Genomic DNA, 14,575 nt, shown 5'->3' with positions numbered 1-14,575 from the left:
CAGTTTCCAGATTAGTCACTCACTGGACAGACCCTGACCCCTGCCCAACCTGGGACAGGGAGGCATCGGCCAAGGCACTTAGCTTCTGCACACAACACCCGGGGCACAAGACCACCATGGCTTTCCAAGGATGAATGAGGGACAGTGATAGATTGGGATGTGTCCAGCCTCCTGCAAGCATCCCCTCCCCTGGGATGGCAGGAGTCAGCAGGGCAGAACTGAGCCAGCAGGGGCCCAGGCCCTGCTCTCTGGTGTCCCCCCCTGGGGCATGCTTTTCTCCAGCCCGCCCTCCCTGCCCGGGGCTGGCTGGGCTCCAGCCAGCAGCCACAGCATCAATATTTCATCCACGTCAATAAGGGGCGGCGGCGTTGGCGGCGTCAGGGACAGCGGCTGCAGCGGCACTTGCCAGCTCCGGTCCACAGCTCACAGCAGTCAGGTCCCAGCCAAGTAACCACCATGGATGTCTTCAAGAAAGGGTTCTCCATTGCCAAGGAGGGTGTGGTGGGTGCCGTGGAGAAGACCAAGCAGGGAGTGACAGAGGCTGCTGAGAAGACCAAGGAGGGGGTCATGTATGTGGGTGAGTGTGGCTGGTGGGGCGGGGCGGGGCGGGGCAGAGGGCTCCCTAAATGAGGGCCGATCCTGCTACCTTCCCTCTGCTGATCCGCACCCCCCCGATTCTGGGGAGCACTTTGAGAGATGAAACCCTGGTTGTTGAGGCAGGGTCCCCACGTCCCGGAGAACACGCTAGTATCTGTCTTTGGAACTTTGGGGGGAGGGACTCTGAGGTCTCTAGGATCAGGGTGCCACTCAGACCACCTGGGTGTACACACATCTGGGGTCGCCTAAGCCTGGAGACCCGGAGGCAATGATCTGCTCAGGTGGACCCCACTTTCTCCAGTGGGAGCTGCTGCAGTCAAGTCGGTCGCATGACCCCACTTAGACTGTGGAGATGGGCCCAGGTGGGTGTTCAACCCACCCCAGCTCTCCGGTCTCCCTCCAAAGAGGGGGCAGGGGTGGCCAAGCCTGTGACTCAGCTTTCTCTGCTCTCTTCAGCTGCTGCTTCTGAGGCCCGGGCCACACCCATGCAGGGACCATAGGCCCACCAGTGACCCTACCTCAGGCCTGGTGTCCTTTGTCCCCACTTCCTGTCCTGTCTCCTTCCCGTTTGTCCTCTGTCCTTCAGACATAGCAGGAAATGTCCCTTTGAAGGGGCTGCAGTCCCCAGACACCATCCTCATCCCTCCCGCCCCACCCCCACCCCAGGGGGTTCAGCTATCCGCCCTGACTGCCCGAACACCTCTTTCCTCCACTAGGCAACAAAACCAAGGAGAATGTGGTGCAAAGTGTAACTTCAGGTAAGGCGGCCCACCATCAGGGACCCGCGAATCTTGTCCTATACCCAGGGCCCACACCCAGAGTCCACCTAAGCCCCAGGTGACCCAAACTACCCTGTTCCCTGAAGACAGACCTCAGTAGGCCCCTGCTCTCCCCATCACATTGTTGCTGCCCTAGGGTCAGAGAAAGGCGTGGAAATAAGCAGGGGTCGGACATCCGGACTCTGGGAAGGGGCTGTTCTCCCCAGCTTGGGTGGGCAGCAGGGGAAAGGGCCAGGGCCGAGTCCAGCCAGAATCCTCCGCAGTGGCTGAGAAGACCAAGGAGCAGGCCAATGCCGTCAGTGAAGCTGTGGTCACCAGTGTCAACACGGTGGCCACCAAGACCGTGGAGGAGGCAGAAAACATCGTGGTCACCACCGGGGTGGTGCGCAAGGTGAGCCTCGCTCATGTCCTTTCCTTGGGCTCTCTGGCAACAGCAGACACCGGTGGGCACACAGGGGGGGATTGTTACACTGCTTGACTCACAAGCAGCACCCATTGTGTGTGTTGAGATGACTTGGCGTCTTTACACCTGTTCGTATCTGGAATCCTCACCCCACCCCTACAGTGGGGACTTGGGGTTCATTTTATGCACAAGGAAAGTGATACTTAAACCACGCCCAGCTCATCTCTTTCAGCATTTAGGAACTAAATTTCACAAGCGAATTCGGGGCCTTGTATGGTGAAAGGCAGCCTTCTAGACAGGCTCAAGTTTCCAAGCCACCACCAGGGCTACCTGTTATCCTTTGTCTAACCTCCCTCTGTCCCAGGGTCCGGCCGCTGCCTCCCCGTGAAGCAGTTGGGGAAGCACTGCCCCCTGGTGGTGGACAAGCAGTAGGGCTCGGACTCCACCCTCGGCTGAAGTCTTTGTGTGAGCATGTGGGTTGTATGTGCAGTGTAGGAATGGTGGAGATGTATGTGGAAGTGTATGCATGAACAGGTGTGTGTGTGTGTGTGTGTGTGTGTGTGTGTGAGCTGAAAGGACAGCGCCATCAGGCTCTCTGGGGATAGATGTCTGAGCACTCAGTAAGCTCTGCTTTTAAGCACTTTACACTTACCCTTTTAACGGGCTCCCAAGTTCCACAAAACAGGATGTGGAAAGGAAAGCCTGGAGACATTAGGTGATGAGTCACAGTCGCACGACTAGTTCACGTGAGCGTGGAGCTCCCATGAGTGGCCAGCTCCTGGGCTGTACTCTTGAAAGACTGAGTATAGATTGTGCAGGGATGGGGATTCCAGAATGGAGGTCGGGGAGGAAGCTGATTCCAAAGACTTGTCATCTTGAGCCCCAATGGTAGAACCCCATCGTCTCACACAGCCAATGAGGCAGAAGTCTGCTCTGAGGAGTGGGTAGAAAGGGAGGGGTCTCCCATCCCACACGCCTGCTCTGGGACCAGCACAGGGTCTCTTGTCACTGGGGTGTGCCTGTGCACCTCTGCAGACGGTATGACTTTGGAAAGAGATCCTATCCGGATCCGCATGTCCTCATCTGAAATGGCACCATGTAGGGGAAAAGGCAGAGAAAGGATGCCAGGAAACAGTTCTGCCGGGCACATGGTGAGCACCCACCACCATCATCATCATCATCGTCACCGCTGTCACCAGCACTGTTAGCACCTCCAGATGCTCTAAGTACAGTAAGATGATGAAGGGTCTCTGCTCATCCGAGACCTGGCAGCCGAGGCCCTGGCTGCAGGCAGCGGAGGGTCAGTTTGTCTTCCCATAGCCTTGTGTCCTCTTTGCACCCCTGTAGGAGGACTTGGAAAAATCTGCGCCTGCACAGGACCAGGAGGCCAAAGAGCAAGAGGATGAAGAGGTAAGAACAGGACTCCCAGGGTACACCAGAAAGTTCCGGTAGAGACCGGAACCACACGGACCATCTTCATTTCTGAGTCCTGGGAAACTTTCCACAGCCTCCCACAGGGACGTGGGTGTGGCAGACCTGGGCTTGAGTGCATGATCTCCTCATAAGTGACCCTTTCCTGGTGATCAGGGAGAGCTGTGGGCCCCGAGCTGAGTGCAAGTCTCTCTCCCTCCTCCCCTCCCTCCCTCCCTTTCTCTCCTCCCCTCCCTGCCAGGCCAAGAGTGAAGGAGACTAGGAGGCTGCCATCAACCACAGAGGCCCAAGGGACACCCCCTCTACCTTGGACCCCGCCCGCACCTGGCACAGAAAGTGCCCTGCGTAGAGCGCCCTGCAGGTTGCCCGTGTTCTCTGCTCCCCAGCTCGGTGCCACAAGCCTGTCCACGCACGCACGCTACTGCCAGCGCCAGCGCCCCCTGCTGGCTCCTCTCGCCCTATGGTCCTTTGGATCCCACAGTTCAGACGCCGCTGTGATTTCTTTCTTTACTTTTTTTAATGATTCCAAATAAAACCTGAGTCCCACCCCCACCCATGCCTCTTCTCTGTGCTGCGCCATCACTCATGAAGCCCCCTAGACATCCCCAGGGGAAAAAAGACAGCTGCCCAGCATTTGATGGAACCGGGTACCCTTCAAGACATACAGAGTTCTACGGGCACCCGTGCCTTCAGGAGCGCTGCCCCCCACCCCGACCCCACTGTCTTTAGCAGTAGAGTGGTGGCCTTTCTCTCAGCTCCCCAGATAACAGGCAGCTGACCCTGTCCCCAGTAGTGCAACTGGACGGTTCCGGTTTCAGCCTCAGCACCGAAACCCCTTTAGAGTGGAATCCACCACCTTCCTGGTTCACTGGGTCTGAGGACACTCAGGCGGGCAGAGGGCGAGAAGAATGTCGGCACAATGATAACTTGCGAGCAGTCATGCGAGGACACACACAGCAGAGCAGAATGGCCCCGAGGCTCCTCCCACCTGGCCCCAGGCATCCTCGGATAGGTGGGTTTTCTTTTCCTATCTAGCCCAGGAGCCTACAGGACAGCATCAAGAAAAGAAAATGGCATTGGTGTATCTGGGACTGTGAATAGAGCTCAGTGGCAGAATGCTTGCCTACCAAGTCTGAGGCCGTACGTTCAGCCCTCAGCGTTGCAAATGAATAAATAAACACAGCTGGTATATACCACAGTAAGCTTTGAGAAGGAAAGAAGGTTTTTGTTGTTGTTGTTGAGACAGGGTTTCTCTGTGTAGTTTTGGTGCCTGTCCTGGATCTCGCTCTATAGACCAGGCTGGCCTTGAATTCACAGAGATCCTCCTGGCTCTGCCTCCCCAGTGCTGGGATTAAAGGCGTGTGCCACTGCCACCCTGAGAGAAGGAAAGGAATTAAGGAACTGAGAGTTTAAACAACTTGCCCAAGAGCACAGAGCTGAGACACAGTGGGACTAGGCACAAACCGATGGCCTCGTTCCAGAACCCCCTGATTCCCTGCTCTGCCATGGCCTCCAGGGTGCTATTTCAGAGTCCCCCCTCCAAAATTTCAAACAGTCCAGGCACCCGGCCTGACTGGGGTCCAGCACTGAGCTGCCTCACCCTTGGAATCTTTCCTGGGGTCTCATCCTTGGAATCTTTCCTGGGGTCTCAGCCTTGGAATCTTTCCTGGGGTCTTATCCTTGGAATCTTTCCTGGGGTCTCAGCCTTATTGGTCATGTACCAGAGCTCGTGGCTGGCCGCCACCTGCAGCGGCCATGCCAGCAGAGGAGAGTGCTGATCAGAAGAATCACAAGCCATAGTGACCTTCCTAGAGCTTTATTGGGAGAGAGGGGGGAGAGAGAGAGAGAGAGAGAGGGAGGGAGGGAGGGAGGGAGAGAGGGAGGGGGAGAGAGAGAGAGAGAGAGAGAGAGAGAGAGAGAGAGAGAGAGAGACTGAGCAGAGGGAAGAGAACGGAAGGAGAGAGTGCAGAAAAGAGGACGCACAGAGGGCACGCCCGCTTTTTAGGCTGGGACGCCATCGCAGGCTGGTGATGTAATTAAGGACAGAATCCTTACATCCCAGACTTTCATTTATTATAAAAAAAAAAAAAGCAGGTAGACAGGAATAGGGGCATCGTTCCTCTCAAAAACTGCTTCCCCTGACAATTGGACATCAGTTGGCTCTTGGGGGAATGGAGAAGGGGAATCTTCTGAGGTAGCCAGGCATTGTGGGACGCTGTTTGTCATCTGTTTGCTCTGGAGACATGTATCTCTCTTGGCTGTGGCTGGGAACTTTCTGTCTGACAAGATGCTGGTGACACAGAAAAAAGCTTAGAGAGAAAAGAATCATTATTATTTTATGTTGGTAGATCCGGCCTGTCCAGATGGATTTTGAAACATGTTAAGCTTTATCAGAGACAGATTATTTTAAAGTACCTGTTTCCTTTATTAGTTCAGCATTCAGGAGACAGGTGATCAATTGTTAAAAGCATCTCATAGTAACAGATGTTTACATTAAAGTCTTTTTGTTGTGCCCAGACGCTTTTGGGTCTGGGGGTGAAAATATCTTTTAGCTGTTAGTTTCTTACTTGATGGTCTCTGGACTCCGGTTCTGTGGTGGTTCTGTACCATTAGCTGAAAGTGAGTTAGAACAGGGAACTGAGAAGAGAAAAGCTTGTGGTGCATGAGAACTTATTTTTTTGGAATTAGGGACAAGGCAAAGATCAGGGCCCTGTCTGTATGCAAGTGAGAAACACAGGCAGTAACTCTAAAGGTGCAGTTAAATCTGGTGAGGTGGTACCCGACAATAAAGGAGAGTGACATCCCAAAACTCCCAGGACTGAGTCAGTGGCTCTGGTGTCCAGAAGGAAAGAAACGGATTGCTTCCCTGCTGCATTCTAGGTTCCCTGTCATGTCTGTAGCCAAGCCTCGGTCTGCTGGAGGTCTTAGCTTGGTGTACCCATGTGTCTTGGCGCCTGGGGGCAGCCAGCTGACTCTGTCTTTCTAGGCGGCACTTTTAACATGGCTGTTGATGGCCTGGCAGGGCATTCACTAGCCCATGGCCTTTTCCACACTTAAAACAGGGACCCAACAGCTTTTAGAAGTCAGCTAGTGCCAGCACTTGGCAATTTTGTTTTCAGGCTTTTATCTCTTCCCTGGCACACCTTAAATGCCACAGATGACTCTTTTGCCTGTGGGGTCAGGAGCCTTGCTCTCCAGATGTTTAAGTTTTAGTCGGGGAGGTCTGGGGAACAAGAGACGGATTTTACTCTGTGTCCTGAATTTTTTTCCCCTGATGATTGGTGGCTTAAGGACAGCTTTTGGAAGATCTGCCAGGAGGCAGACTATAAACCGATTCTTTTGGAAGACTTGTCTGAGGCTATCAGCTGATTTTTGGCTTAAGGGCCATCCTGACTACTGTAAACTTATTTGTATGGATCTTAGCCGCTTTCCAGACCCGTCTGTGTCTCTCAAGGCAGTTTGAGAATGAGTGGGTGGAGTTAAGGTGAGTCAGGGATAGAGTCAGTAGAAGCCACCCAAGCCCGCCCATTTGAGCCCGCCCACTGAGGGTGGAAGTCAGACAGAAAAGTCAGTCTGCACATGGCAGACTCAGAAGTGGGGAAGGAGAAGAGTTTAGAGCTTTAGCAGAAAGCTTGGAGATAAAGTAACTCTTTTATTTGCCCATTCACTGTCAGAAGTTCCCACGACGCTGTTATGTGGCCAGGTTTACCAGTACCCGCCCCTATCCACCAATGTAGGTGGTAAATGTATCTGCCCCTTTGTCCCATGGCTGTAGTCAAGAGAAAAATAAAAAATTAAAATAAGTGGGATCAGACTCCAATCTCGGGCGTCCCTGAGAGTGAAGAGAGATCGAAGAATCAGCTCAAGTTCACCATCCTCTTTGTCAAGGGATGGGAAGGGCTGTGGCTGCATTGCAGTTGGTCCATCTTTGGACCCTAGACAGCATTGACCCCCTTGTCAGGAGCAAAAATGTGCCTGCAGTTGCCAGCACAGCCTGAGTACAACCCCCGGGGTGTCCTATGCAAAAAATATAGCTCAGACTACAGCCTCGAGAATGGCAGACTCACTGTGGTGAAGAATCATAGCGGTATCAGTAGTGGTAGCTGTGTGGGGTCCAGCGGAGGCGAGGGATGTGCGTGCGCGGTCTCGCTGGATGGGGGAGGAGGCGGCAAGCGGCTGCAGTCAGCAGGTCCTCAGTGGTCTATCCGAGTCTGAATGGCCCCGAATGTTGGTTATGCACTGGTGCTCGTGGTTGGCCACCGCCGGGAGGCGGCCATGCCAGCGGAGGAGATGCCGATCAGAAGAGTCACAAGCCATGGTTACCTTTCTAGAGCTTTATTGGGAGAGTGGGGCGGGGGGAGACATGGACAGAGAGACAGAGAGACCGAGCAGAGGGAAGAGAACGGAAGGAGAGAGTGCGGGAAAGAGGACACACAGAGGGCACGCCCCGGCTTTTTAGGCTGGGACGCCATCGCAGGCTGGTGATGTAATTAAGGACATAATCCTTACAAGCCTTGGAATCTTTCCCGGGGTCTCATCCTTGGATACTCAGTTTGGGTTCAGAACTTTGAAGTGACTTGTTCAGGCCTCCAATGCCAAAGCCAGAACTGGAGGCCACACTGGCCCAAGACATTTGTCTCCCACCCAGCTTGTGCAATAGGGAGCAGGGGTCAAGGCCAGCCCAGTCAACCTGCCCCTGAGCTCCTTATCCAGGTGGGTGAGTCACAGGCATCCACTGCTGGGGAGGAAGGGAAGAACTGAGGGTCGATGGTCCCACGGACAGGAGGAAGGGGCAGAGGCAGCTCAGGGCAGGCAGGGTGCTCCTGCATACACCTCCTCCCCAACTCACAAATTTCAGGAAGGCATGCCCACCTGGGAGGCATGCCCAGCTGGGAGCTCTCTGGGCCAGAAGAGAAAGTGTAGGACCAAGGCTAGCATGGGGGACTGGGGGCAGAGGAAAGGCAGGTAGACCTGGCCCTAGGAAGTCTCTCACCTCCCAAGCACCTTTGACAAGGTCTCTGCTGCTCCCCTAACCCTTGTTCTGGACTCAAATGAGAAAGATCCAGGTAGCCTGCTCCAGGAAGACCTTTCTCCAGCCTATGGCACCTGCAGTGTTCCCTCCCTTCAACCCCAGGCACACGCCCTGGGCTAACCGCTGGGAAAGGAAAAGCCAAGTTCCCTGTGGTCTTAGACCTGAGCTTACCCAAGAAGCCCCACCCTGTCTCTGAAGGCTCTTGGGTGTGTTGGGCTGTGAGTTTGGAAAATAAACCTTCCAGCCTCAGCTGCTTTTAATTGACTTCCTTTTAAGTTAAATATTGATTGATTGAAATTTTAAAAATATCTTTAATTATATGTATATGGGGCTTTGTGCATATGTATATGTTTATTTTTATGTATATATATGTATCTGTATATATAATATGTATAATTATATGTATCTGAGTGGGGGTTTGTGCACATGAGTGCAGTGCCCCCAGAGGACAGGAAGGGTGTTATACTCCTCAGAACTGGAGTTAGAGGCAGGTAAGAGCCACCCTCCATGGATGCTAGGGTGCAGTTTCTGATTCTCTAACTAACATGTCCTTAACCGCTGCTGAGCCATCTCTCCAGCACCCCACCCCACCCTTTAAATTTAACTTTATTTTTTATGACAGTCTCACTGACTGGCTGCCCTGGAACTAGCTATGTAGATCAGGCTGACCTCTAACTCCCAGCAATCTGCCTGCCTCTCTCCCAAATGCTGAGATTAAAGGCATGAGCCACCATACCCATGGCTTATTTTTTATTTTCTGATACAAGGTCTCATGTAGCCCAGACTGGCCTCAGACTTACCATGTAGTTAAAGTGGCCCTGAACTCCTGACCCTCCTGCCTCCACCTCCCAAGTGCTGACTGAGATCACACAGTACACCACTGAGCATCCTCCTGCCTCCACCTCCTAAGTGCTGACTGAGATCACTCAGTACACCACTGAGCATCCTCCTGCCTCCACCTTCCAAGTGCTGAAATCACGTGCAGCACACGCACAGCTGCTTTTGGGGTATTTTTGGTTTTGGTCTTGGAGACAGGGTTTCACTCCGTAACCCAGGCTGGCCTCTGATTTAGCAGTGATCCTGTCTCCCAAGTGCTGGAATTACAGGTACGAACCACCACACTGGGCTTTTTAGTTGACTTTAAAAATCACTAATTTTGGTCCAATGAGATGGCTCAGGAGATAGAGTGCTGGCTGCCGAGTCTAATGACCCAAGTTCAATCCCTGGAACTCCATGGTGGAAAAAGAGAACTGATTCCTGCAAGTACTCCAGCCTCCACATTCACATCATGGGGCACACGTGCACACATGCAAGTGTTCACACACACACACACACACACACACACACACACACACACACACACACACACACAAATATTTTTTTGTTGTCTTTTCCAGACCATTTCTTTGTGTATCCTTGTTCTCTGTGTAGCCTTGGCTGTCCTGGAACTCACTCTGTAGACCAGGCTGGCCTTGAACTCACAGAGACCTGCCTGCTTTGCCTCTTGAGTGCTGGGGTTAAAGGCATGTGCCACCACCACCCGGAAAAATAAACAATCTTTCAATTTTTCTACTAAAATATCACGTCTGGATGGTAGTTGCACAGGCCTTTAATCCCAGCACTCAGAAGACAGGGGCAGGCGGGTCTCTCAGTTTGAGACCAGCCAGGTCTACACAGAGAAACCCTGTCTTAAAAAAAGACAAACAAGCCGGGCGTTGGTGGCGCACGCCTTTAATCCCAGCACTCGGGAGGCAGAGGCAGGCGGATTTCTGTGAGTTCAAGGCCAGCCTGGGCTACCAAGTGAGCTCCAGGAAAGGCGCAAAGCTACACAGAGAAACCCTGTCTCAAAAAAACAAAAAAACAAACAAACAAAAAAAAAAGACAAACAAGGGGCTGGAGAGATGGCTTAGTGGTTAAGAGCACTGGGTGTACTTTCAGAGGTCCTGAGTTCAATTCCCAGCAACCACATGGTGGCTCACAACCATCTGTAATGAGATCTGGTGCCCTCTTCTGGTCTGCAGGTATACATGCAGACAGAATACTGTATACATAATAATTTTTTTTTTTGGTGTTTTTTTTTTTTTTTTTTTTTTTTTTTTCGAGACAGGGTTTCTCTGTAGCTTTGTGCCTTTCCTGGAACTCACTTGGTAGCCCAGGCTGGCCTCGAACTCACAGAGATCCACCTGGCTCTGCCTCCCGAGTGCTGAGATTAAAGGCGTGTGCCACCACTGCCCGGCAATAAATAAATCTTAAAAAAAAAAAAAAAAAAGAAGAAGAAGACAAAATATTGCTGATCTGAGGCCAGGTGACTGACTAAACCCACTTACTGAACTCAGGAGACAGAGACAGGAGAATCAAGAGTTCAAGTCCAGACAGGGTTATAGGGAGGCCTTGCCCTGAAAAAGGAAGTGAATTAAGTAAATCACTAAATGCAATCGAGCTACACACTAGTCCTACCTGCTTTCTGCACACACACACCTCTGCTACATGGGTTGTGATGATGACGGTCACCTAGGTCACTACTTCACTGGGCCTGTCAAAATATCTTAAGGGTGACTGACACATGCTGCCTTAGCCTGGGGTCATGCTTTCACTATGTAGACAGGCTTGTCAGTCAGCTCAGGGATGTTTTTAGGGCTAGCAGTAAAAACTGACTGACCTTAGACTCACCCAGTCCCTCTAATCCCCATTCAGGGCTGAAGACGTCAAGACAAGTGGGACTATGTAACAAGTCTTTCTCTGTCCCTCCAGCCAGCTTCCAAATAACCCCACGGAGATTTATTATTTATTATGAAAGTTCGGCCAATAGCTTAGGCTTGTTTCTAAGTAGCTCTTATAACTTAACCCATTTCTAGCCCGGTGGTGGTGGTGGTGGTGGTGGTGGTGGTAGTGGTGGTGGTGGTGGTGGTGGTAGTGGTGGTGGTGGTGGTGGTGGTAGTGGTGGTGGCACACGCCTTTAATCCCAGCACTCGGGAAGAATAGCCAGGCAGATCTCTGTGAGTTCGAGGCCAGCCTGGTCTACAGAGCAAGATCCAGGACAGGCACCAAAACTACACAGAGAAACCCTGTCTCAAAAAGCAAAAACAAAAAAACAAAACAATAAAAAACAACAACAAAAAAACCCCAAAATTAACCCATTTCTATTCATTTACATGCTGCCACGAGACTCATGGCTTGTTACCTCATCTCCCACATGTCATACTTCATGTTTCCTCATGATTCTTCCCCCTTTCCCAGCATCCTCTGTGCCTGGAAATCCTGCCTAGCTATTAGCCATTCAGCTTTTTATTAAACCAATCAGAGTGACACATCTTCGCGGTGTACAAAAAGATTATTCCACATTAGGACTATGCCGTTTTAAAACCGATATGGGTATGCAGATCTGTGACATCACAGGGCTGCAGGCCCCTGGAGAGATGCCTGCACAGTCCAGTCACCCAGCCTCCTAAGATCTGTGACATCACAGGGCTGCAGGCCCCTGGAGAGATGCCTGCACAGTCCAGTCACCCAGCCTTCTAAGAAAAGCCCACTTTCTTCCCCCGTGCCTAAGGACAAAAGGGCTTGAGTTAGCTGAGTTTTGCTCCAGGCCCCTGGCCTGCAGTCTTCTTGTCGGCTGGCATTCTGAAGAAATCTTCCTCACTCACTGGACCCCTTGATCATTCAGCAGACAGACTTGGGTTTGGGAATAAACATCCATCAATCCATTTAATGTCCATGAAAACACTTCAGGGGAGGGTGTGGTGGTGCACACTTTTAATCCAGCACTCAGGAGGAGGAGGAGGCAGGCAGATCTCTGTGAGTTTGGGGCCAGTGGAGTCTACAGAGTGAGTTCCAGGACAGCCAGGGCTACACAGAGAAACCCTGTCTCAAAAAAAAAAAAAAAAAAAGAAAAAAGGAAGAAAAGTGAGCAACCCAGGTCATTCCTGCCCTCAGCCTCGCTGGTGGGTTTGGGTGACCTGTGGCCTGTTTCCTTTGCCTGACACAGAGGAACATAAAAAGTCTCACCTTTGGGGTTAGACTTCACCCTCCCGTATCTGTCCTGGTTGGATTCCAGGGTCCTCGGGGCACACAGCCCATCGTCAGTGCCAGAGCCAGTGGGTGGAGACAGGGGTCCTGTGTTTACCAGGGCCCTGAAGTTTATACCCATTGCAATAGATTTGAGTCCTGATGTGAGAGTTTGACTAAAACCCTACTGATCTTTCTGCCTCAGTTTTCTTCTGTAAATCCATGTTATTTCAGCTCACTATACGATTCTAAAAATTATACAAGAAACTGTAAAGGAGTGTGTGTGTGTGTGTGTGTGTGTGTGTGTGTGTGTGTGTGTGTATGTGTGTGTGTGTGTGTGTTCTCCAAAATGCTCAAGAAAAAGCCCTGCTACTGTTAGTGTCAGCTTCAGTTTTGAGCTCCCAGGATGACTGGATGGAGTCCCCAGCTGAGGAACCATGGCCACTGGGTGAGGAGTCTCCGGGATCTCTGCCTAGCCCTTCTGCCTTTCTTGGTTGCCTTTCCCACTCTAGTTAGTGTTTGGTTGGAACCTCCAGCTCACCCCTACATGATCCGGAAAACCCCATTCCAGTCTCTCTCTCTCCAAACCCCGCCCTATCTGAGACTCTCCGAACAAAGGGAAGCACCAAAAAGCCCAGTTCCAAATTCTTGGCAACTTCCTCTCCTGAAGTTGCCAGCTGCCCAAATCCCTGCCAGCTGTTGACCATACTTGGGCACAGACCCAGACTATGGCAGACACATCATCACCCTTCTTCTACAACCTATATAATCTCCTCGCTTTAGTTTGGGCGTGTGGCTTCTCCGGCCGCCATCTCTGGGACTGGAGAACTCTTCAGGGAGTTGCTTTGCTCAAATAAACCTGTTGTTATTGTCAGGATCCAGCCCTCACTCCGGCACATGCTCAGCGTGGGTTCTTGTGTCTTACATCATCAACAGGCAGGGGGAACTACCTAATGCTGGTCGCAGACCTCCACGCTCTCTGTCTCTCTCTCTCTGCTCCCTCCCCACTTAGGCCTGCCCCCCCCCAGCCTTTCCCTCCTAATAAAGCTCTAAAAGTACCACTGGGTTCTGCTGTGACCCTTCCACGAGGTAACCAACGCAAATTACTACCAGTTATACTTTTTCAATTAGGCTTGATCTGGCTTACTGCGTCAGCTGAGAAACCTATTATGGGGGGTGGGGGAGGTCAGAAAATCTATTAGATCTCTCCCTTCCCTGTGATGAACCCCCAGGGAAATTTCCTCCCTCCTCCATCCCTCACACCCTTTTAGTCCTATTCCCACCCAAAGCCCAGTAATCTGTCTGCTGACCTGCTCCTGCCCTCCCTCTGCAGGGTGAGCTGGCTCTGGTGTACTTAAAAAAAAATCAAAATCAGGCTGAGTGGTGGTGGCACATGTCTTTAATGCAGGAGGCAGAGGCAGGCAGGTCTCTGAGTTGGAGGTCAGACCAGTCTACAGAGAGCGTTCCAGGACAGCCAGAGCTACAGGCAGAGAAACCCTGTCTCACCCCATCCCCCAAATCCAAATCAGTGTTCAGATAAGCGGCTGCAGCTGTCCTTGATAACCCAGAACTCCCCCAAGCCAGGGCAGTAACAATACGAAAGAGCTGGAGCAGCATGCCCAGGGTGCCAGTGAGGGGAGCCCTACCTGAGCATCAGCGGGTACACCTTCCTAGAGCACACCCACAGGAGCAGCAGGTCTCTGTAGTGTGGAATCCTCAGACCCCATCTCCCGGAGATGGAGGTGCCACACAACAGCCACCTGGGCCAGTGCTTTGGGAGTTGCTGGAGACCATCTGAGGAGGTGCCAAGCAGGTAGCAGGTCCGAGGCTGTGCACCCGCCCCCACACCCCCAAACACACACCAAGCTGTGGTAAAGATCCACTGGAATGGACTTCTGCCTGCTGAAAGACCTCCACCTGCTGGCCTCCCAGCACAGGGCAGATGGGACCCAGAGGCGCCTCCAGACCCCATGAACTTTTTTTTTTTTAACCACCTCGGGTGGGGTGGGGATCTGTTTGTTACTTTCCCATGTCAGGCAGATGCCAGCCTTAAGTTTCTCCACATCTAACTCCCTTCTTATTCCAAACTGGTAAGGAAACAAGCCAAGAAGGAGGGGCCCGGAGCCGTAGATTATTATGAGTACTCAGGGGCAGGGCTCGCCAACCTCTTTGTCTTCCTGGCTGGCCTAAGGCAAGAGACTTCATGCCAATGGCATGGAGCTAAGGACACTATCTTGTTCCAACGAGTGGAAAGGACGACCCCATCCCAGAAGACGTACAGAAAGTCTAGTGGTGTTAGGGGGTGGAGGATAAGGAAAAGTGGGGTCC

At 52.1% G+C, this 14,575-nt stretch overlaps 1 protein-coding gene across 1 annotated transcript; it reads left to right on the top strand.

The window, feature by feature from the left end:
- The first annotated feature begins 350 nt into the window (after positions 1-350).
- On the top strand, positions 351-3,762 carry Sncg (synuclein gamma). The gene is made up of 5 exons (XM_006976699.4): positions 351-577; positions 1,314-1,355; positions 1,640-1,767; positions 3,127-3,189; positions 3,452-3,762. The coding sequence occupies exons 1-5, from the start codon at positions 457-459 to the stop codon at positions 3,470-3,472; spliced, it is 375 nt and encodes a 124-aa protein (XP_006976761.1). The 5' UTR covers positions 351-456; the 3' UTR covers positions 3,473-3,762.
- The last annotated feature ends 10,813 nt before the right edge of the window (positions 3,763-14,575 follow it).

Source organism: Peromyscus maniculatus, chromosome 9 (genome assembly GCF_049852395.1).
Source record: "Peromyscus maniculatus bairdii isolate BWxNUB_F1_BW_parent chromosome 9, HU_Pman_BW_mat_3.1, whole genome shotgun sequence".
Taxonomy (NCBI): Eukaryota; Metazoa; Chordata; class Mammalia; order Rodentia; family Cricetidae; genus Peromyscus; species Peromyscus maniculatus.
This window is presented reverse-complemented; position numbering and strand designations above follow the sequence as displayed.